The sequence below is a fragment of the Theropithecus gelada genome, chromosome 20 (assembly GCF_003255815.1).
Source record: "Theropithecus gelada isolate Dixy chromosome 20, Tgel_1.0, whole genome shotgun sequence".
NCBI lineage: Eukaryota > Metazoa > Chordata > Mammalia > Primates > Cercopithecidae > Theropithecus > Theropithecus gelada.
This window is the reverse complement of record NC_037688.1, coordinates 32218258-32242055: the sequence shown is the minus strand read 5'-3', so window position 1 is coordinate 32242055 and position 23798 is coordinate 32218258. Positions and strand designations below refer to the sequence as shown.

The following is a 23798-nucleotide window of genomic DNA, read 5'->3' as shown; positions in this document are numbered from 1 at the left end:
GGGCGACAGAGCGAGACTCCGTCGCCCAGGCTGGAGTGCAGTGGCCGGATCTCAGCTCACTGCAAGCTCCGCCTCCCGGGTTCACGCCATTCTCCTGCCTCAGCCTCCCGAGTAGCTGGGACTACAGGCGCCCGCCACATCGCCCGGCTAGTTTTTTGTATTTTTTTTTGTAGAGACGGGGTTTCACCGTGTTAGCCAGGATGGTCTCGATCTCCTGACCTCGTGATCCGCCCGTCTCGGCCTCCCAAAGTGCTGGGATTACAGGCTTGAGCCACCGCGCCCGGCCTGGTCTTGGTCTTCTAAGTGTTTTCAATATGTTTAGAAATATAATTCGACTTCTAATTTGTATGTGAAGGAAACTTGTACCCTGAGACAGGGCTTTGTTCAGGGTCTCATAGCTATAGCATAGAGGAGTTAGCATGGGTATTGGAACCTGGATCTGCCCTGTTTTCTACACAGGCAGATGGAGGAAGCTTCGATCAAATCCCTTTGTTTTCTCTTTCTTCTTCTTTTAATTATTATTATTTTTGAGACAGGGTCTCACTGTGCTGCCCAGGCTGGAGTATAGTGGTGCAATCACAGCTCACTGCAGCCTCGACCTACCCAGGCTCAGGCGATCTTCCTACCTCAGCCTCTTGATTAGCTGGGACTACAGGCATACTCAACCATGCCGATGTTTTCTAACACTGTGAAAATACTGAGATGGTACTAAAAAGTGGTAGCTAGGTCATCCATTACTCATGTTTTACAAATGAGGAAGCCGATGGGATAGTTTGTGATTTGGTTGTGATAAGGCTGGATTGGAATTGTGCCTTCTGAATCTGGATTCAGCATTCTTTTTCATGGATCCTGCTGATTTTGGTGTTGGGCTTGCCATGACTGTGGCTCCAGTGTCTGTAGTGCCCATCAAGGATGACAGATGCCTAGTTCTGTGTTGACAAGAGTTGCAAATGCATATTACTGTGGTTTTTTTTTTGTTTTGTTTTTAAGACAAGAGTCTTGCTCTGTCACTCAGACTGGAGTGCAATGGCTCTACCTCAGCTCACGACGACCTCTGGCTCCTGGGTTCAAGCGATTTTTGTGCCTCAGCTTCCTGAGTAGGTGGGATTATAGGCGTGTGCCTGCAGGCCTGGCTATAGTCTGTTTATTTATTTATTCATTTATTTATTTATTTTGAGGCGGAGTCTCACTCTGTTGCCCAGGCTGGAGTGCAGTGGCGCGATCTCCGCTCACTGCAAGCTCCGCCTCCCGGGTTCACACCATTCTCCTGCCTCAGCCTCCCGAATAGCTGGGACTACAGGCGCCCATCACCGCACCCGGCTAATTTTTTTGTATTTTTAGTAGAGACGGGGTTTCACCATGTTGGCCAGGATGGTCTCCATCTCCTGACCTCGTGATCCGCCCGCCTCGGCCTCCCAAAGTGCAGGGATTACAGGCGTGAGCCTCTGCGCCCGGCCTATAGTCTGTTATTTTAAGATGTCATTACTCACGTTATAAAGGCAGGGTAAGATTTCATACATTGGTGTTATAGGTGAAGGCACCTTATGGTGTAATTTGGGGACCGTGCCAAAGTAAATATGAGCCAACTTTCCATGGCTGAGAGTTGTGAGTGGTGTCTTCAGGAGCTGACTGACTGTCAGGAGGCCTCTTGCAGTAGTCCTCAGTCTTGTTTATCCATGCACTCATTCTTGTTGGGGGAGGCACAGTGGATTCTGCTTGGTCAGGCACACTGACTTGTATTAACCAACATAAGGGTGGCACTTATAAACCAGATGCCAACTTACAAAGAAAAATAGAATCACTAGAGAGCCACACAGAAGCCAAACTCTAGTGAGAAAATTGTTCGATGTGGCTGGGCATGGTGGCTCACACCTGTAATTCCAGAACTTTGGGAGGCCAAGGCAGGCAGATCCCTTTAGGCCAAGAGTTCAAGGCCAACATGGCGAAACCCCATCTCTACTAAAAATATAAAAAATTAGCCGAATGTGGTGGCATACACCTGTGGTCCCAGCTACTTGGGCGGTTGAGGCATGAGAATTGCTTGAACCTAGGAGGCGGAGGTTGCAGTGAGCCAAAATCTTGTAATCTAGCCTGGGTGACAAGAATGGCTCTGTCTTAAAAAAAATTTTTTTTCTTATAGAATCTGCTCAGGGAAAGAGTTATACAGAATTTAGATGTTGAAAGATGTCAGTCAAGCTATTTGGCAGCCATAATCTGTCTCCACAAAGGGAATAACCTAAAAGGTCAGAAAGTGTGCAGTTCAATGGAAATAACATCAGTTCTGGAGCCAGATAAATGTGATTAAAACTTTTTTCCCTAAAGTATGAGCTTTCCCAGGACTAATCACTATAACTTCTGAAGTTCTTGAGATGAATTTCTCAGTGCGGTGTTTGACATTTACTCATCTGACAGACTGTCCCTGGGCCAGGTGTTGAAAGCCTAGGCCAAGGTGAACAGCTTTTGACTCACAGTCAGCCAAGAAGCCAAAGCTACAGAAAGCTAAGTAGTGAGCTTATTCTTCCCAACAGGCTTAGCTGAGGTCACAAACTCCCTTCTTATTTGTTTGAGGCGGCTTCATTCTGGCTGCAGGGGTCATCACTCATTCATCAAATATTGATAACACTCCTCTGTGTGAGAGACTAAACTTTGCCCTAGATATATTGGTGAATATATTGTAATATATCACTTAGATATATTGGTGATATATTGTAATCTGTGGTGAACACAGATTACAATATTGTTTTCATGGAGCATATGGAGTTTAGGACTACAGAGAGTAAGGAAGGAGCAAAATATATTTAATTCAAAGACGGTAAGTGCAGGAAAGGAGGAGGATTTCTTGGGTTCTAAATCTGTGCTCCCAAGGAGAAACCCTAGCACTGCTTCATGTTGGTTTTCATAGTTCTCCTTTCCTGTGTTCTTGCCTGACTTTGGAAATTCTTTACTACATAAAAGCAGTATTAAAGAGTGATTTTTTTTAAAGTGTCTTACCACTTTTTTACTGGGTTTTATGTAGAATTCTTTTGATATACTTGTCAACAGCCTAACTCTAGTTTGTATTTGATTAAATCCTCTTATAAAATGCTTTCCTTATGTGTTTAGTCTTATGGTAGCTATAGCTGCTGTTCACTCAGAATCTCAAGAAATGGAGTTGGTAAAGTTGCTTAGCACCGTTTAAAAAGAAAACCTGGCTAGGCACAGTGGCTCACACCTGTAATCGCAGCACTTCGGGAGGCCGAGGTGGGCGAATCACCTGAGGTCATGAGTTCGAGACCAGCCTGGCCAACATGGTGAAACCCTGTCTCTACTAAAAATACAAAAATTAGCCGGGTGTGGTGGCGGGTGCCTGTAATCCCAGCTACTCAGGAGACCAAGGCAGGAGGTGGAGGTTGCAGTGAGCCGAGATTGCGCCACGACACTCCAGCCTGGGTCACGGAGCGAGACTCCATCTCAAAAAAAAAAAGAAAAAGAAAACCTGGGTGATGTCAGCGAAAATGGCAGAGTAAGGACCACAGAGAATTATCTCCATAAAAGTAGTGAAACAACTGGCAGAATTTGTCAGGATCAACTTTTTCATAATTTGGGAAACTGACTAAATGCTTACAGCAATCCAGGGAGGGCTATTTAAAGAAAAACAGTCAAATCTCAATGAGCTCTATGGCATTCCTTATTCTTGTCCCCTTCTCCAGCTCCTTGGTAGTTGTGAAAATCATCTGCCTGTAATGATAGTAAAAACCAGCAGCCTGGCAGGCACCAGAGGGATTGGAGCACCTTCAAAGCCTCATTCCCAGAGAATTATCTTTATGTGACCTGGCTGGTGGTTCTCTGGAAAACCCCATTTGCAAGACTACTCTTGACTCAGAGCAATGCAGAGTGTGAAAAGCCTAAATCATTTTCCCTGGGGCCTGCCTAAGGTAATGGATATTCAGTGGGATAAACAATAAACTAACCAATAAGAGGGAAAGGAAAATCGAGGAATGAGATCAATTCAGTCGCATCTTCTAAGTCTAGTTCTCTTGCTGTTTCTATCTACAGTCACTTCCTTAACTAAAATATTGAGCCCCTCAAAGTCACCCGTAAGAGTTGACATCAACTTCTTCTAAATTTCTGTTAATGTTGATATTTTGGTCTCCTCCCATGAATCATGAATGTTCTTAGGGACATCAAGGATGGTGGATCCCCCAGGCGCAGTAGCTCATGCCTGTAATCCCAGCACTTTGGGAGGCTGAAGTGGGCAGATTGCTTGAGCTCAGGAGCTCAAGACCCACCTGGCCAACATGTTGAAACCTTGTCTCTACAAAAAATACAAAAATTAGCTGGGCTTGGTGGTGTATGCCTGTAGTCCTAGCTACTTAGGAGGTTGAGGTGAAAGGTTCCAGTGAGTCAGTATCGTGCCACTGCACTCCAGCCTGAGTGACAGAGCCAGACCCTGTCTCCAAAAAAAAAAAATGGTGGATCCTTTCAAGGTTTTCGATTTACTTTGTCCAGATCCATTAGAGGAATCACTGGCAGCTATCATCTTAAGAAATTAAAAATAAATAAATAAATAAATAAAGCTTTTTCCCATAGCTAAGAGTCACAACAAAATATTTCTTTTTTTTTCTTTCTTTTTTTTTTTTTTTTTGTGAGACAGGGTCTCACTCTGTTGCCCAGGCTGGAGTACAGTGGTGTAATCATGGCTCACTGCAGCCTCAACCTCCCCAGGCTCAGGTAATCCTCTGCCTCAGCCTACAGAGTAGCTGATACTAAAGGCACAAACCACCACACCCAGCTAATTTTTTCTGTTTTTTTGTAGAGATGTTGTTTCATTAAAGTACTGAGATTACAGGTGTAAGCCACTGTGCCCGGCCTTATTTCTTAAATAAAAAGTCTTGAAAGTTGGACTGCAGAATATGTTATGTTAACAGACATGAAAATAACATTAATCGGCCGGGCGCGGTGGCTCAGGCCTGTAATCCCAGCACTTTGGGAGGCCGAGATGGGCGGATCACGAGGTCAGGAGATCGAGACCATCCTGGCTAACACGGTGAAACCCCGTCTCTACTAAGAAATACAAAAAATAGCCGGGCGAGGTGGCGGGCGCCTGTAGTCCCAGCTACTCGGGAGGCTGAGGCCGGAGAATGGCGTGAACCCGGGAGGCGGAGCTTGCAGTGAGCTGAGATCCGGCCACTGCACTCCAGCCTGGGCTACAGAGCGAGACTCCGTCTCAAAAAAAAAAAAAAAAAAGAAAATAACATTAATCACCTTCAGAGCTCTTGGTTTACTGGGTGCATTGTCACTGAGCAGTAATATGTTTAAGGAATCCTTTTTTCTGAATAGTAGGTTTCAACAGTGGGCTTAAAATACTCAGTGAATACTCAGTAAGACATCATCTAAACAGATAAACTGTTATCCAGGCTTTGTAGTTCCTTTTAGAGAGCACAGACATAGGCCAGGTGTGGCGGCTCACGCCTGTAATGCCAGCACTTCGGGAGGCGGAGGTGGGCGGATCACAAGGTCAGGAGATGGAGACCATCCTGGCTAACATGGTGAAACCTCGTCTCTACTAAAAATACAAAAAATTAGCCAGGTGTGGTGGTGGGCGCCTGTAGTCCCAGCTACTCAAGAGGCTGAGGCAGGAGAATGGCGTGAACCCGGGAGGCAGAGCTTGCAGTGATCCAAGATCACACCACTGCACTCCAGCCTGGGCAACAGAGAGAGGCTCCGTCTCAAAAAAAAAAAAAAAAAAGCATCGGCTTCAGCTGAAGTCACCAGCAGCATTATCCCCTAACAAGAGAGTCAGCCGGGCGCGGTGGCTCAAGCCTGTAATCCCAGCACTTTGGGAGGCCGAGACGGGCGGATCACGAGGTCAGGAGATCGAGACCATCCTGGCTAACACGGTGAAACCCCGTCTCTACTAAAATACAAAAAAAATTAGCCGGGCGAGGTGGCGGGCGCCTGTACTCCCAGCTACTCGGGAGGCTGAGCCAGGAGAATGGCGTGAACCCGGGAGGTGGGGCTTGCAGTGAGCTGAGATCCGGCCACTGCACTCGAGCCTGGGCGACAGAGCCAGACTCCGTCTCAAAAAAAAAAAAAAACCAAGAGAGTCAGCCTGTCCTTTGAACCTTGAAGCCAGGCGTTGACTTCTCTCTAGCTGCAGAAGTCCTACATGGTATCTTCTTCCCATAGAAGGCTGTTTCTTCTACACTGAGAATCTGTTTAGTGTACACACTTTTCATCAATTGTCTTAGCTAGATCTTCTGGATAACTTGGTACAGTTTCTATGTCAGCACTTGCTGCTGCTTCTTGCACTTTTATTTTATGAAGACAGTATCTTTCCTTAAACCTCATGAACCAGCCTCTGCTGTCTTCCAGCTTTTCACCTGCAGCTTCCTCACTTCTCTCAGCCTTCATAGAATTAAAGAGAGTTGGGGCCTTGCTCTGGATTAGGGATTGGCTTAAGGGAATGTTGTGGCTGGTTTGATCTTCTATCCAGACCACTAAAACTGTCTCCATATCAGCAATAAGGCTGTCTTATCAGCCTTGCTTGTAGCACTTAATTTTCTTCAGGAACTTTTCCTTTGCATTCACCACTTGGCTATTGGTGCAAAAGGCCTGGCTTCTGGCCTATCCCAGCTTTTGACATGCCTTCCTCACTAAGCTTAATCACTTTAGCTTAGTGATTTAAAGTAAGAGATGTGTGACTCTTCCCTTAATTGAACACTGAGGCCATTGTAGGGTTACTAATTGGCCTAATTTCAGTATTGTTTTGTCTCAGGGAATAGGGAAGCCCAAGGAGAGGGAGGGAGGGGAATGGCTGGTCGTTGGAGCAGTCAACATACACAACATTTACTGATTAAGTTCACCATCTTACATGGGTGTGATTCTTGCACACCAAACATGTGGAAATTAAATAACACACTCCTAAATAATCAAAAGAACAAACACAACCCAACACAGGCAGGCAGAATAAAATAATAAAGATTAGCATATAAATAAATAAAATAGAGAATAGAAAAATGAGAGAAAATGAACTAATCAAAAAGTTGGTTCTTCTAAAAGATCAACAAAATTGACAGACTTTTAGCTAGACCAACCAAAAAATAGAGAAGACTCAAAGTACTAAAATCAAGAATGAAGGAGAGGACATGACTACCAAATAGGAGGGGAAATGACTGCTTGTGGGTACAGGGTCCCTTTTAGGTGTAACAAAAATGTTTTGGAACCAGATAATGGTTATGATTATGATTACATAACCTTGTGGTTATGCTAAAAAAAAAAAAACCCCACTGAATTGTACACTTTTAAATTGTGGATTTTGGAGTATATTAATTATATCTCAGTTTCCAAAAAAGAAAGCAACTTGATTGCTATTTCTCCTTTCGATTTATTGACATTTCTTTTTTTAAAAGGGCGAAAAATCTTCTGTCTATTGAGTTGGACACTAAGTAGTGTTTATTTTGTTCTAGTTAGCATTCGGTCATCTTTTTTTTTTTTTTTTTTTTTTTTTAAGTAGAAAGCCCTAATTCATCAATAAATTGCACCCAAACTATTAGAAATCAAAATTTTTCTGTGTAAGCAGGCCCCAACAATTTTTCTGGGTAATAATCAATATTTTATTTAATGTCAGTTATTAGAACTTACAGTAGGTCGTCTGTCAGTAATACTTAGTAATTATTAGTGAGGTGGTATATTTTAAAGTTTAGAATGCCCTTTTGTTTTAAAATTTTTTTTTAATAGAGATGGTGTCTCACTTTGTTGGCTAGTCTGGTCTCAAACTTCTGGCCTCAAGCAATCCTCCTGGTTTGGCCTTCCAGGAGTGCTGGGATTACAGTCGTGAGCCACCACGGTCAGCTGTTTTTTTAATTTTTATTTTTTCTTTTTATTTTTTTTTGAAGATGGAGTCTCACTCTTGTACCCAGGCAGGAGTGCAGTAGCACAATCATAACTCACACACTGTGGCGTCAAACTCTCAGGCTCAAGTGATCCTCCTGCCTAAGCCTCCCAAGTTTTTTGGATGTCATTTTTCTGGGTTTTTTTTTGTTTTTGTTTTAAGACAAGTCTCGCTCTGACAACCAGGCTGGAGTATGGGCGCTGTCGTGGCTCACTGCAGCCTCAATCTCCCAGGCTCAAGCCATCCTCCCACCTTGGCCTCCCAAGTAGCTGGAACTACAGGAGCATACCACTATGCCTGGCTATAGTATAAAAAGTTTCATTAATTTGTCTGGGTGTGGTGGCTTATGCCTGTAATCCCAGCACTTTGGAAGGCCGAGGTGGGTGGATCATTTGAGGTCAGGAGTTCGAGACCAGCTTGGCCAACATGGTAAGACCCCATCTCTACTAAATATAAAGTTTCGTTAATTCTGTGACATAAGTGGCCTCAAACTCCTCAGCTCAAGCTGGAGTATGCTTTGTTATTCCAGGAATCAGGGAAACTGAGGTACAGTAGTGGTTATTTTAAACTCAGCCAGCCAAGATAGATTTGGAGTATTAGATTTGGCCCCAGATCTTCTCATCATTCTAAGTTATTTTTTTTTTTTGATACCATATTATCATTTATGTTTTTTATCTTAAAACTAACATTATTTAAATTTTAAAAGAAAAATACTGTCCTAAAATGAGAGGTGAAGAAATTATAGAAGCCAGACTCTGTACTGTACTCCAAAATACCTTGCTCTAGGTGGCTGCAATAGCAAAATCCCATGAGGCCATATTTGGGCAACAAAGCCCTTTTTCTTCTTGCTCACCTCCCTTTTCAGCTACCTAATACCAGCATACAGATTGCTGAGTTTCTCCTTTAAAGATACTGACAGTATGGCCAAGATAGCCAGTAAAATAGAATTGGCTTTTAACAGAAGGATCAAGCTCCTGTGTGGGCTAATGTAGCAGTGGTTGAGTGGTGAAAGATAATATCCAAGAGGCCAGTCTCCCCTTATCTGCTATTCCTGCTTCAGCTTTCAAAGGCAGCAGTTAATGGCTTGGAGATGGGTTGAAGTGATAGGATTTACTTCAAATCACTATAGATTGTTTTTGTGGTGATAGTTCATTGTATTGTAATTCTGTTGTCTTTCTGTGTACATAGGTTGAGAGCACCATTGGATGCTTACTTTCAGGTGAGCAGGACCCAGCCTGACTTGCCAGCTGCCACTTATGATTCAGAGACTAGGAATCCTGTGTCTGAAGACTTGCAGGTGTCTAGTAGTTCTGATTCTGACAGTGACAGCTCTGCAGAGTATGGAGGGGTTGTTGACCAGGCAGAGGAATCTGGAGCTGTCATTTTAGAAGGTCAGTATTTTACCAGGTTTGGACTCACAAGGCTAACATCCCCAAAGCTTAAACTTCAGAAGGCTAGAAACTAGATTTGTGCTTTGACACTTTCCCTTTTCTCCCCTAAGTGTTGTGGATTCCTGTTTTGTAGAGCCATCACTGGCCATAATTATATAGAGAGGATTTGATCTGACTTACAGCTTAATGTAATTTGTGACCCAGTGAGTCAGTCACTTTTTAATGGCATTTTATATTCTCTTTCACTTTTTTAGACATCTGAGAAAGTAAATTCTTTTTCTTTCTTTTTTTTTTTTAATTTTTTGAGGCAAGTCTGGCTCTGTCCCCCCAATGACAACTGGAGTGCAGCAACAACAGTCTCACCTTACTGCAACCCACTTCTTGGGCTCAAGCCATCCTCCCACCTCAGCCTCCCCACTAACTAGGACTACAGGCACACACCACCACACCTGGCTAATTTTTAAAATTTTTTTGTAGAGACAGGGTTTTTCCATGTTCCCCCAGCTGGTCGTAAACTCCTGAGCTCAAGAGATCCACCTGCCTCAGCCTCCCAAAGTGCTGGGATTACAGACATGAGCCACTGCACCCGGCCTAGATTCTTTATTTAAAAGTTTTGTAAATTCAGCACCCTGTCTAGGCTAACACTTTGGAGTCCTAGTATAATGTTATGTGTTATGCAAGTGGAACTTTATTTAACAGTCGTAGGCAGAGACCCCTAAAGTAGATGTCCTGCTTATGTTTAAAAAGTTCTGATCCCCAGAGGGTGCTCATTCAGTATATTTTCCTACTGAAAGAATATTCTTGGATTATGAATTGAAATATAATAAATCAATGAAAATCTTTAAGTTCATATTTATATAATTTTCCAAAACCTCATTTATCACTATGGTAAGTTAGAACCCCAACTAATTACTCCAAAAACTAGTAAATAAAGGGTCAGGAATATATTAATATTTTGCCTTCCTGTATAAACTGTATTTCGGACAACCAGATAGTTGATGAAGGGGGTTTTTTTGTTGTTTTTTATTCACAGCTCACTGTAGTCTTGACCTCCCAGGCTAAAGTGATCCTCAGCCACCTGAGTAGCTAGGACTACATGTGTGTGCCACCACACCTGGCTAATTTTTTTTGTAGCTATGAGGTCTCCCTATGTTGTCCAGGCTTGAAGGTTTGTTTTTTTTTGTTTTTGTTTTTTTTGAGACGGAGTCTCGCTCTGTCTCGCAGGCTGGAGTGCAGTGGTGCGATCTCCGCTCACTGCAAACTCTGTTGCCTCCCGGGTTCACGCCGTTCTCCTGCCTCAGCCTCCTGAGAAACTGGGACTACAGGCGCCCGCCACCATGCCCGGCTAATTTTTTTTTATTTTTAGTAGAGATGGGGTTTCACCGTGTTCGCCAGGGTGGTCTCGATCTCCTGACCTCGTGATCCGCTCACCTTGGACTTCCAAAGTGCTGGGATTACAGGTGTGAGCCACCGCGCCCGGCTGAAGGTTTTTTTAATAGAAAAATTTCAGCTAATTGCAGCAGGAACGATAGAAAAGTCATCATTTTGTGACTCCTAATGAAATTATATGTCTAGGCAAAGATCATCAGTGGATCCTAAAACCATTAGGTTGCGGGGTTGATGGGATTCTTTTTAATACAAGGACCAGGATGATACCACCTGAACCCGTTGGTCAATCTTAGCATCTCAAAAAAATAGGATAGCAAGACCGTATGTGCCTTTTAATGTGCTGCAATCAGAAATAGTCATGCCACTTAGGAATACTGTACACACACACACACCAGTCCCCCACCACCAATGCCAAAAAAAAAAAAAAAACCCTGAATCTGCTCAAGACTCTTTTCTAACCACCAGTTTGCATAGTTTGTAGAAAAAGGGGTGGAGGAACAAGATAATACCTCAGAGATGTAATCATTTAAATTAAAAATGTAGAACAGTCTACAAATGGAACATCTTTCTAGACCTGAATGTATATGGAAATTTAACATATTGTGAAGAGAATATCTCAAATCCGTGTGGACAATTTTTAATGTTTTATGTAACAGCAAACCAACATAGTTTATGATTCCACTTACGTAAAATGTCCAGAAAAGGCAGATCTACAGAGACAATATTAGTGGTTGCCTGGGGCTGCAGGTGCAAATGTGAAGTGACTCTAAATGGGCATAAAGGATCTTTGTGGGCTGATAGAAATATTTTAAATTGGGTTATGGTGATGGTTGCACAATGCTCAATTTATTGTATATAAAAGTTAAACAATTTCATGAAGAAGCAATCAGCCAAATCCAGGTTGTGTAGGACTTTTCATAAGACAAATGACCTGACAAATGAATGACAGAGGGGAAAAAATGGATGAGGGGGAATTGTAATAAAATGAAAAAGACTTAAGAGACATCACAAGCTCATCATGGAGACCTTTTTTGGATTCTGATTGCAATAAATCTGTAGAGAGCAGCTTTAAAACTATCGGGAAATTTTTTGGGAGGCCGGGGCGGGCGGATCACAAGGTCAGGAGATCGAGACCATCCTGGCTAACATGGTGAAACCCCGTCTCTACTAAAAATACAAAAAATTAGCTGGGCCTGGCAGCGTGCATCTGTAGTCCCAGCTACTCAGGAGGCTGAGGCAGGAGAAAACTGTTAGGAAATTTTGAATATGAACTGGATGCCTGGGTATTCAGTGGTATTGGAGGATTATTGTTAATATTGTTAGGTATAATAATTACACAGTGTTCATGTCAAAAAAGAAAAAAAATTCTTGTCAGTGTTGCAGAAGTTTTTGCAAGTATAATGACATTTTAAGGTTTGTTAAGGATTCCAACCAAAAGAAAATAATGGAATGGGGGCTTAGGTGGAACAAGATTGGCAAAATATTGATTATTTTTTAAATTGAGTGATGGGTACTTGTGGCTTAACTGTACTGTTCTGTCTACTTTTATGTATGTTTGAGAATATTCAAACTAAATTTTTAAAAGTAAATTCACTGATGGACCTGGGGAAATTGTTATCCCTTTTGCAGGAACACTGTCAATTAGAAATGGGAAACTAGTGAGTCAGGCTGTCTCCTGCTAGCTTCTAATACCTGACATATCTTACTTTGTATTTTACCTATCCTATCATTTCTGGAAATGACTTGGCAGAGCAACTAGCAGGTGTCTCAGCAGAGCAAGAAGTTACATGTATCGATGGAGGCAAGACCCTCCCCAAACAGGTAATATGAACATCATTTTATTTTTATTTTATTTTATTTTTTTAGAGACTAGGTCTCACTCTCACCTAGTCTAGAGTGCAGTGATGCAATCATAACTCCCTGTAGCTTCAAACTCCTGGACTCAAGGGATCCTCCCACTTCAGCCTCATGAGTAGCTGGAACTACAGGTAATGCCACCACACTCGGCTAAATTTTTTGGTTTTTGTAGACAGAGTCTCACTATATTATCTAGCTGGTTTCGAACTCCTGGGCGCAAGGGATCGTCCTGCCTCAGCCTCCCAAACCATTGAGATTGTAGGCATGAGCCACCATGCCCAACTTGAATATCCTTTTTTTTTTTTTTTTTTTTCTGAGACGGACTCTCGCTCTGTTGCCCAGGGTGGAGTGCAGTGGTGCGATCTTGGCTCACCACAATCTCCACCTCCCGGGTTAAAGCAATTCTCCTACCTCAGCCTCCCGAGCAGCTGGGACTACAGGCACGCGCCACCATGCCCAGCTAATTTTTGTATTTTAAGTGGAGATGGGATTTCACCATACTGGCCAGACTGGTCTTGAACTCCTGACCTCATGATCCACCCACCTCGGCCTCCCAAAGTGCTGGGATTACAGGTGTGAACCACCATGCCTGGCCTCTGAATATCCTTTTAAATAAAAGGTTTGGGGTTTTGGCCGGGCACAGTGGCTTACACTTGTAATCCCAGCACTTTGGGAGGCCGAGGCAGGCGGATCACCTGAAGTCGGGAGTTTGAGACCAGCCTGGCCAACATGGTGAAACTTGGTCTCTACCAAAAAGGTCGGGGGGGCTGCAGGTTAACATGGAAGCTTGCAGGCTTTGTAGGCAAGAGGTCCAGGTGTGGATCCTATCCCAGTTACTCATTGTTTGTGTAACTGCTGTCTCTTAGATTTAAAAATGGGTAGGGAGGAGTATTGAGAATAATCTGTCCTGTCTAGCCAACAAGGTTAAGTACCAGTTGAAAAAACAGACATAAATGTGCTTTATAAATTATTAAGCACATTCGCCAGGTGTAGTGGCATGCATCTGTAGTCCTAGCTACTTAGGGAGGCTAAGGCAGGATTGCTTGATCCTGGAAGGTCAAGGCTTCAGTGAGCCATGATGACAACACTGCACTCCAGGGCAACAGAGCAGGACCCTGTCTCAATAAAAAAATTAAAATTTAAAAAAACTATCAGGCAGAATATGTTTAGTAAGTGATAATTTTTAGTTTTAAAAATAATGGGCTGGGCGTGGTGGCTCATGCCTATAATCCCAGCACTGTGGGAGGCCGAGGCGGGCAAATCACCTGAGGTCAGGAGTTCAAGACCAGCCTGGCCAACATGGCAAAACCCCATCCCTACTAAAAATATAAAACTTAGCTGGGTGTGATGGCAGGCACCTATAATCGCAGCTACTCAGGAGGCTGAGATAGGAGAATCGCTTGAACCTGGGAAGCAGAGGTTGCAGTGAGCCCAGATAGTGCCACTGAGCTCCAGCTTGGGAGACCGAGTAATACTTTGTCTCAAAAAATAATAATAATAATAATAATAATCTTGGCTGGGCGCAGTGGCTCACACCTGTAATCCCAGCACTGTGGGAAGCCAAAGTGGGTACATCACCTGAGGACAGGAGTTTGAGACCAGCCTGGCCAACATGGTGAAACCCCATCTCTACTAAATACAAAAAGTAGCCGGATATGGTGGCGTGTGCCTGTAGTCCCAGCTAGTCGGGAAGGTGAGACAGGAGAATTGCTTGAATCCAGGAGGCAGAGGTTGCGCTGAGCGGAGTTCATGCCACTGCACTCCAGCCTGGGTAACAGAGCGAGACTCCATCTCAGAAAAAAAATAAATAAAATAACACCTATACATCATTGTCCTCAATATGATTTATTTACATCTGCTGTGAATTTTGCCAATCTCAAAACATCATTTATCTACATTTTGCATATTTCTATATGCTCTTTGTGTTTTTATTTGAGTCTGGCTCATTTTTCCCAGCTTACTACATCTTGGAGAGCTTTCTGTTATCAGTACATAAAATTGAATCTTTTTTTTTTTTTTTTTTGAAACGGAGTCTCGCTCTGTTGCCCAGGCTGGACTGCAGCGACGTGATCTCGGCTTACTGCAAGCTCTGCCTCCTGGGTTCATGCCATTCTCCTGCCTCAGCCTCCTGTAGCTGGGACTACAGGTGCCCGCTACCACGCCCGGCTACTTTTTGTTTTTTATTTTTTTAAGTAGAGATGGGGTTTCACAGTGTTAGCCAGGATGGTCTTGATTTCCTGACTTCGTGATCTGCCCGCCTTGGCCTCCCAAAGTGCTGGGATTACAGGCATGAGCCACTATGCCTAGCCTAATCTTGTTCTTATTAATAGATACATGGCATTCCGTCATACAAATACATTTTGAATTAATTTTTTCTTTTTTTTTTGAAACGGAGTCTCGCTGTGTTGCCAGGCTGGAGTACAGTGGTGCGATCTCGGCTCACTGCAACCTCCGCCTCCCAAGTTCAGGTGATTCCCCTGCCTCAGCTTCCTGAGCAGCTGGCACTACAGGCACACACCGTCACACCCGGCTAATTTTTTTGTATTTTAGTAGAAACGGGGTTTCACCATGTCGGCCTGGATGGTCTCAATCTCCTGACCTCGTGATCTGCCTGCCTCGGCCTCCCAAAGTTCTGGGATTACAGGCATGAGCCATTGCACCCAATGAAGTAATTCTTTTCTTATATAAAGCATGGTTTGGTGTATGGTGGCACACGCCTGTGTTGTCTCAACTACTTTGGAGGGTAATAATACTTTTTTCTTGATAGAAATCATGCTCCACTGAACTTTTTTGAGACAGGGTCTCATTCTGTCCCTTATGCTGGAGTGCAGTGGCACAATCATAACTCACTGCAGCCTCAATATCCGTGGCTCAGGTGATGCTTCTACCTCAGCCTCCTGACTACCTGGGACTACAGTCATGTGCCACCACACATGGCTACTTTTTTAAATTTTTAACAGAGACAAGGTTTTGCTATGTTGTCCAGTCTGGTTTCAAACTCCTGAGCTGAAGCAATCCTCCTGCCTTGGCCTCCCAATGAGCTGGGACTATAGGCGTGAATTACCACACCTTGCCTGCTTGGAACAATCTTATATAATTATCTTAGAAAATAATTGAGCCGGGCGTGGTGGCTCAAGCCTGTAATCCCAGCACTTTGGGAGGCCGAGACGGGCGGATCACGAGGTCAGGAGATCGAGACCATCCTGGCTAATACGGTGAAACCCTGTCTCTACTAAAAAATACAAAAAAAAAAAACTAGCCGGGCGAGGTGGCGCGCGCCTGTAGTCCCAACTACTCGGGAGGCTGAGGCAGGAGGAGCTTGCAGTGAGCTGAGATCCGGCCACTGCACTCCAGCCTGGGCGACAGAGCAAGACTCCGTCTCAAAAAAAAAAAAAAAAAACGAAAATAATTGTGACTGACCATGTGTGGTCGCTCATGCAATCCCTGCACTTTGAGGGATGGATCATGATCGAGGTGGGTGGATCATGAGGTAGGAGATCGAGACTATCCTGGCTAACACTGTGAAACCCCGTCTCTACTAAAAATACAAAAAATCAGGTGTAGTGGCGGGCACCTGTAGTCCCAGCTACTCGGGAGGCTGAGGCAGGAGAATGGCGTGAACCCCGGAGGTGGAGCTTGCATTGAGCTGAGTTTGCGCCACTGCACTCCAGCCTGGGCGACAGAGTGAGACTCTGTCTCAAAAAAAAAAAAGAAAATATTTGTGACTATGATCATGGGCTGCATAATAGTTCAGTCAACAACAGACCACATATATGATGGTTGTCCCATTAGGTTATAATACCAGGTTGGGTGCAGTGGCTCACACTTGTAACCCCAGCCTTTGGGAGACCAAGGTGGTCGGATCACTTGAGGTCAGGAGTTCAAGACCAGCCTGGCCAATGTGGTGAAATCCTGTCCCTACTAAAAATACAAAAATTAACCAGGTGTGGTGGTTCGTGCCTATAATCCCAGCTATTTGGGATGCTGAGGCAAGAGAATCACTTGAACCCAGGAGGCAGAGGTTACAGTGAGCCACGATCTTGCACCACTGCACTCCAGCCTGGGCGACAAAACGAGACTCTGTCTTAAAAAAAAAAAAATACCATATTTTTATTGTGCCTTTTCTATGTTTAGATACACAGATACCACTGTGCTACAGTTGCCTGCAGTATTTGGTACAGTAACATGCTGTACAGGTTTGTTGCCTAAGTATATAATAGTTGACACAATCTAGGTTTGTTTAAGTACTTCTGGGATCATTCAATGACGAAATCGCCTAAAGATGCATTTCTCAGAATGTATTCCTGTTGTCAAGCAATGCATGACTGTATATCCATGAGATACCTCTAGCAGAGAGATTGCTATGCCAAAGGAAAGATATATGTGTTTTAATTTCCATGGATAATGCCAAATACTGCTCCAGAAATCTGTGCCGCTTTATATGTAAGGAAGCAGTATATAAGCATGTCCATTTCTCATTTACCCTCAGCAGTTATTGGTGTCATCAGACGTTAATTTATACCAGTCTAATAGATGAAAAATGGTCTCTTTAATTTGCATTTCTTTAATTATAAGCAAACACTTATTGACCATTGTGTTTTCTTGTAAGCATTTGTATCCTTTCTTTGTTTTCTTTTTTTTCCTCTGATACACATAAGCTAAATATTTTATAGCTGCTATTCTTTATATGATAGCTGCTTTTCTTCCTTTGAGTGAAGGAAAAAGTATCCAAGAATTTTATAAGATTAAAGAGTAGCATAGTTTTCATAGCTTGTATTTTGCCACATTGCATCCTAGAAAGAATGACAAGTGATTCATAGGTGTTACAAGTTTTCTGTAGCCCTTTTAATTGTTTGTATCTCTTTTTTCTACTTTTGTTAACTTGTTAGTTGCACATCTTCTTCAAGATTGATTTTACAGGCCGGGCGCGGTGGCTCAAGCCTGTAATCCCAGCACTTTGGGAGGCCGAGACGGGCGGATCACGAGGTCAGGAGATCAAGACCATCCTGGCTAACACGGTGAAACCCCGTCTCTATTAAGAAATACAAAAAACTAGCCAGGCGAGGTGGCAGGCGCCTGTAGTCCCAGCTACTCAGGAGGCTGAGGCCGGAGAATGGCGTGAACTCGGGAGGCGGAGCTTGCAGTGAGCTAAGATCCGGCCACTGCACTCCAGCCTGGGTGACAGAGCGAGACTCCGTCTCAAAAAATAAAAAGAAGATTGATTTTACATTTTCTCTAATTTGAATATATTCTGGTTTCCATCTAGCCATCTCCCCAGAAGTCCGAGCCTCTGCTACCTTCTGCCTCTGTGGATGAGGAAGAAGGGGACACTTGTACAATATGTCTGGAACAGTGGACCAGTGCTGGAGACCACCGGCTCTCAGCATTACGCTGTGGTCATCTCTTTGGGTATAGTTGCATTTCCACGTGGCTCAAAGGACAAGTACGAAAATGTCCCCAGGTAAGGACCATAGGTAAGGACACGTTAACATGTTAAGTCAGGCAGATTCCTAGAACCACTCTAATTATGTCCTATTGGGTTCTTTAGTGCAACAAGAAAGCCAGGCACAGTGACATTGTCGTCCTTTATGCCCGAACCCTGAGAGCTTTGGACACTAGTGAACAGGAGCGCATGAAAAGGTAGGTGGTGAGAGTATGCCTGACTGGAATGTTCCGTTTTGGTTCATTGTAGGCACATTTGAAAAACGAGGTATGAGTCACTCATAGTGAGGTTTTACTTGACCTGTGACTTGGGATCTCTGGGGATCATTGACAGTATGTTTTAACGCTGTTATTTATAATTCATGTCTGATCATCTTCTTAAGGAAGTCTGCATCGTTGGCCTTACATAGAGCATTAAACACAAGGATCTGGCACATTACTTAACTGTTGCCATTTTTGCTTCTCATATCCCTGAGCCCCCCACAGCAGTTCTCCATACAGAAGACTCATAAGTGAAGCTTTGCACATGCTGTGCAATGTAAAAAATCACCAGGATTTTGGAAGCACATGAACAGTTGCTAGTAACACCAGTCAGTATATGCTTCAAAAATATTGAAGAACATACACACCATTGAGAAAGGTGCAGGGACATGGGTTCTCTCACACTTTACTGGTTAGGATGTACACAGGCAAAGTCATTTTGAGACATCCTTGGAAATGTGTCTCTAAAGCCTTTGATCTAGTAATAATTGTTCAGGCATTTGTTCTAAAGAAGCATTGAAGACTGTGTACAAAGATTTACTTAATGAAACTTCATTTAGCATTGTTAAAAATCTAAGGCAAGGGGATTGCTTAATTGAGTGAATGGTGGTGTGTGCATGAACAGAATACTATACAATGTTGAAATGTGCGTATGTTGTCCTGTGGAAACATGTTATTAGTGTCATTGCATTTTTGTGAACTAGAAAAAGAAAATACAGCTGGTTCAGTGGCTCACTCTTGTAATCCCAGCACTTTGGGAGGCCAAGGCAAAAGGATTGCTTAAGGCGGGGAGTTCAAGACCAACCTGGCCAACATAGTGAGATCCTGTCTCTATTTAAAAATTTTTTTTAAAGAAAGAAAAAAAATACTATAGGTAGTCACTGTACAGATTATTTTAATTTTCTTCCTTGTTTTTACTCATTTGATCCAACCAGTACTCACTTGTAGCATTTTTAAATAATGGAAGGTGTGTACAGAGTGAAATTTTGTTGAAAAGGCAAAATCTATAGATGTGGCTGTTAAGGGTGATTGTATTTAAAAACAATTCACTGATTACAATAAGCAGTTAGTATACTCTCCAGCCTCATTAGAAAAAGTAAGGAATTTCAAAATGCCAATACAGACTAATAAAACGAACAGCCTTGTACCCAGTTTTATCAAATCTTAATATTTTACCATATTGCTTTGAGCCTTTTTGAAAAGAAATAGGCTGGGTGTAGTGGCTCATGCCTGTAATCCCAGCACTTTGGAAGGCCGAGGCAGGAGGACTGCTTGAGACCAGGAGTTTGGGACCAGCATGGGCAACATTGTGAGACCTTGTCTCTAGTAAAAATGAAAAAAATTAGCCGTGTGTAGTGGTACACACCTGTAGTCTCAGCTACTTAGGAGAGAGGATTTCTTGAGCCCAGGAGGTTGTGGCTGAGCTGTGGTTATGCCATTGCACTGTAGCCTGGGTGACAGAGCAAGACCCTGTATCATAAAAGTAAAAATAAAGATAAATCTGTTGACTAGGTCAGACCTAAGAAGGAAAAAAAGGAAAGAAAATTTTAAAGAAGTAGTAAGTTATAGATTCAGTAGAAGGGCCAGGCACGGTGGCTCATGCTTGTAATCCTAGCACTCTGGGAGGCTGAGGTAGGCAGATTGCCTGAGCTCAGGAGTTTGAGACCAGCCTGAGCAACATGGCAAAACCCTGTCTTTACTAAAAATACAAAAAGTTATCCGGATGTGGTGGTGCATGCCTGTAATCCCAGCAAATCAGGAGGCTGAGGCACGAGAAACGCTTGAACCTGGGAGGCGGAGGTTACTGTGAGCCAAGATTGTGCCACTGCACTCCAGCCTGGGCGACAGAGCAAGACTCGCTCAAAAAGAAAATGAAAAAGGTACACTAGAATTCCATAGAGAACTACTTTCATGAATTAGGTGTTCATCATTCCCAAGAGTGATTCTGTGTTTGATTAGCTATATTTGTATTTGTAAATTATACATAGTATGATATAGAAAGTTTTGTTTGGGTTTTTGGTTTGTTTGTTTGTTTTGAGATGGAGTTTTGCTCTTGTTGCCCAGGCTAGAGTGCAATGGTGTGATCTTGGCTCACTGCAACTTCTCGCCTCCCAGGTTCAAGCGATTCTCCTGCCTCAGTCTCCCAAGTAGCTGGGATTATAGGCGCCCACCACCATGCCCAGCTAATTTTTTTTGTATTTTTAGTAGAGATGGGGTGTCACCATGTTGGTCAGGCTGGTCTGGAACTCCTGACCTTGTGATCAACCCACCTCGGACTCCCAAAGTGCTGAGATTATAGGCGTGAGGCACCACACCCGTCCAGAAAGTTTTTATACTTTATGCAAATGTTAGTTTATAATTTTTTTCTTCTGTAGCTTGCTTTTTTGCTTAATATTATGCTTTGGGAGTGTGTCCTAGTTGATCCATGGGGCTCTCTTTTTTTTTCTTTTCATTTCAATTTCTTGATAATATTCTAGTTCCCTAGTCAAAATTAATCTGTTTAGGCCAGGCGTGGTGGCTCACACCTGTAATCCCAGCACTTTGGGGGGCTGAGGTGGGCAGATCATCTGAGGTCAGGAGTTCGAGACCAGCCTGGCCAACATGGTGAAACCCCATTTCTACTAAAAATACAAAAAATTAGTTGGGCATGGTGGCATGCACCTGTAGTCCTAGCTACTCGGGAGACTGAGGCAGGAGGATAGCTTGAACCCAGGAGACCGAGGTTTCAGTGAACCGAGATCGCACCATTGCACTCCTGCTTGGGCAACAATAGTGAAACTCTTGTCTCAAAAAAAAAAATTATCTGATTGTATTTTACATTGGTAGACATTTAGGTTGTCTCCACTTGTTAACATTAGCCATGCTGCAGAGAGATAGGTCTAGCAATGGAATTGCTTTATTATAAGGCACATTTAATTTCTGCTTTACCTAAATATTGTCAAATTATTCTTCTAACTTAAACTTTTCTTGTTTAAAAAAACATGAGAGATTTCTCATTTTTTCATACCTTTGTGAATTTTATTTATTTATTTACTTTGAGACAGAGTCTCGCTCTGTCGCCCAGGCTAGAGTGCAGTGGTGCAATCTCAGCTCATTGCAACCTCCGCCTCCTGAGTTTAAGTGATTCTCCTGCCTCAGCCTTATGAGTAGCCGCGACTATAGGGCATGCCACCATGCCTGGCTAATTTTTTGTATTTTTAATAGAGATGGGGTTTCACCATCTTGGCCAGGCTGATCTTGAACTCTTGACCTCATGATCCACCCACCTCTGCCTCCCAAAGTGCTGGGATTACAGGCGTGAGCTACCACGCCCGGCCAAAAAGAATTTTTTTTTAAGACAGGGTCTTGCTCTGTCACAAAGGCCAGAGTGCAGTGGCGCCATCAAACTCCTAGGCTCAAGCAGTTCCCCAACCTTAGCATCCCATGTAGCTGGAAGTACAGGCACATGCCACCACACCTGACTCATAATTTACTAAGTAGTATATTTTTCTGTACAAATTTTCATTGCTACTTCTATTCTTAATTAAGTTTCCAGCTGGGTGCATTGGCTCACGCCTGTAATCCCAGTACTTTGGGAGGCCGAGGCGGGCAGATCACGAGGTCAAAAGTTCGAGACCAGCCTGACCAACATGGTGAAACCCTGTCTCTACTAAGAATACAAAAATTAGCTGGGCGTGGTGGCACACACCTGTAATCCCAGCTACTCGGGAGGCGGAGGCAGGATAATCGCTTGAAACCGGGAGGAGGCGGAGGTTGCAGTGAGCCGAGATCACGCCACTGCACTCCAGCCTGGGCAACAGAGAGAGATTTCATTTCAAAAAAAAAAAAAAAATTAAGTTTCCATGTATGAATGGGCTACAGTAGTCCCCTGTTAGCCACAAGGAATACATTCCAGGAGCCCCCAGTGAATGCCTGAAACCAGTGTATGTTTTTTCCTTTACATACAAACCTAAAGGTTAATTTATAAATTAGGAACAGTAAGAGATTAACAACAATAAATAATAATAAAATAAAGCAATTATACCAATATACTAATAAGTTATGTGAATGTGTTCTTAATCTCTCTCTCAACATATCTCAAGTTTTGTGGGTTGTGGTTGATCACAGATACCGAAAACCATGGAAAATGAAACTAGATAAGGGGACACTACTGTACTCTTTTGTTCCGCGGTCTTTTTGTTAATTCTTTCTCCAATATTCCAAGTTATAATTTATTGTAGCTTTAATATATGTCACCCCACTTTGTTCTGCAAAAGTGCTTTGTTCTGCAAAAGTTTTTTTTGCTATTTTTGTCATTGTTCTTCATATTAATTTTTAAAAATTAATTTGTTAAGTTCCATGAAAAAAACTTTGGGATGTTGATTGAAATTGCATTAAAAAATTATTGTGGAGTAACTTGAGAAGTACCATATTTGTGATAGTGAGTCTTTTCAGTCATGAACTTTATGTAATATCCTTCCATTTATTTACTGTTTTCTTGTGTCTTTCACAAGTATTTTGCTTCATAAAGGTCCTACCTAGCCTTTTACTTTACATAATGACCTTTGGGTCAATGACAGATTATATACACGATGGTGGCCCCCTAAGATTATAATGGAACTGAAAATTCTGTTACGTAAGTGATATCGTAATCATTGAAATGTCTTAGTGCGCCGGGCGTGGTGGCTCACACCTGTAATCCCAGCACTTTGGGAGGCCGAGGCAGGTGGATCACTTGAGGCCAGGAGTTTGAGAACAGCCTGGGCAACATGGTGAAACCTTGTCTCTACTAAAAATGTAAAAATTAGCTGGGCATGGTGGCAGGCGCTTGTCATCTCAGTTACTCGGGAGGCTGAGGCGAGGGAATCTCTTGAACCCGGGGGCGAATATAGCAGTGAGCCTGGATCACGCCAATGCACTCCAGCCTGGGCAATGGAGCGAGACTCAGGCAAAAAAAAAAAAAAAAAAAATCTTACTTCAATGCATTACCTTTTCTGTGTTTAGATACATAAGTACCATTATATTACAGTTGCCTACAGTATTCAGATTCAGTATGGTAACATACTATACACGTTTGTAGCCTGGGAGCAGCAGTATATAGCTTAGGTGTGTAGTAGGCTATACTGTATAGGTTTCTGTAAGTACATTCTGTAATGTTCACATGACGAAATCGCCTAACAACACATTTCTCAGAACATGCCCGCATCATTAAGCTGCACATGACTCTATTTCTAGATTGCTGTTAAAATTGTTGTGAATAAAATTTTTTAACTTACATTTACTAATCAGTTATCTGATATGGGGAATGCTGTTGATCTAATCTTTTTGGTCTTGAGTCCAGCAGCCTTGCTAAACTGTAATCATTTGTGGGTTCTCTTAAATTTGCCGTAAAAATGAATAAGGGCAACTTTATCTCTTCTAATTTTCATGTCTTTTTCTTGCATATCTTACTGGAATGGAATTCTGTCTTTGCATTTCATATTTTGAGACTTTTTAGGTACATACAAATGTATGACTGTTATTCTTGGTGATTGTGTCCTTTTATGATACATTGTTCCTCGTTATGCCTATTTTTTTTTTTTTTTTTTTTTTTTTTTTTTTTTTTG

The 23798-nt window shown here is 42.8% G+C and overlaps 1 protein-coding gene across 1 annotated transcript in view; it reads left to right on the top strand.

Annotated features, from left to right (window-relative positions):
* RFWD3 (ring finger and WD repeat domain 3) overlaps positions 1–23798 on the top strand; it is a 47377-nt gene that overhangs the window by 5832 nt on the left and 17747 nt on the right. The window contains exons 3-6 of the mRNA XM_025371174.1: positions 9062–9264; positions 12404–12474; positions 17777–17971; positions 18059–18150. Coding sequence (XP_025226959.1) covers positions 9062–9264; positions 12404–12474; positions 17777–17971; positions 18059–18150 — 561 coding nt within the window. The remainder of the gene's footprint in view (positions 1–9061; positions 9265–12403; positions 12475–17776; positions 17972–18058; positions 18151–23798) is intronic.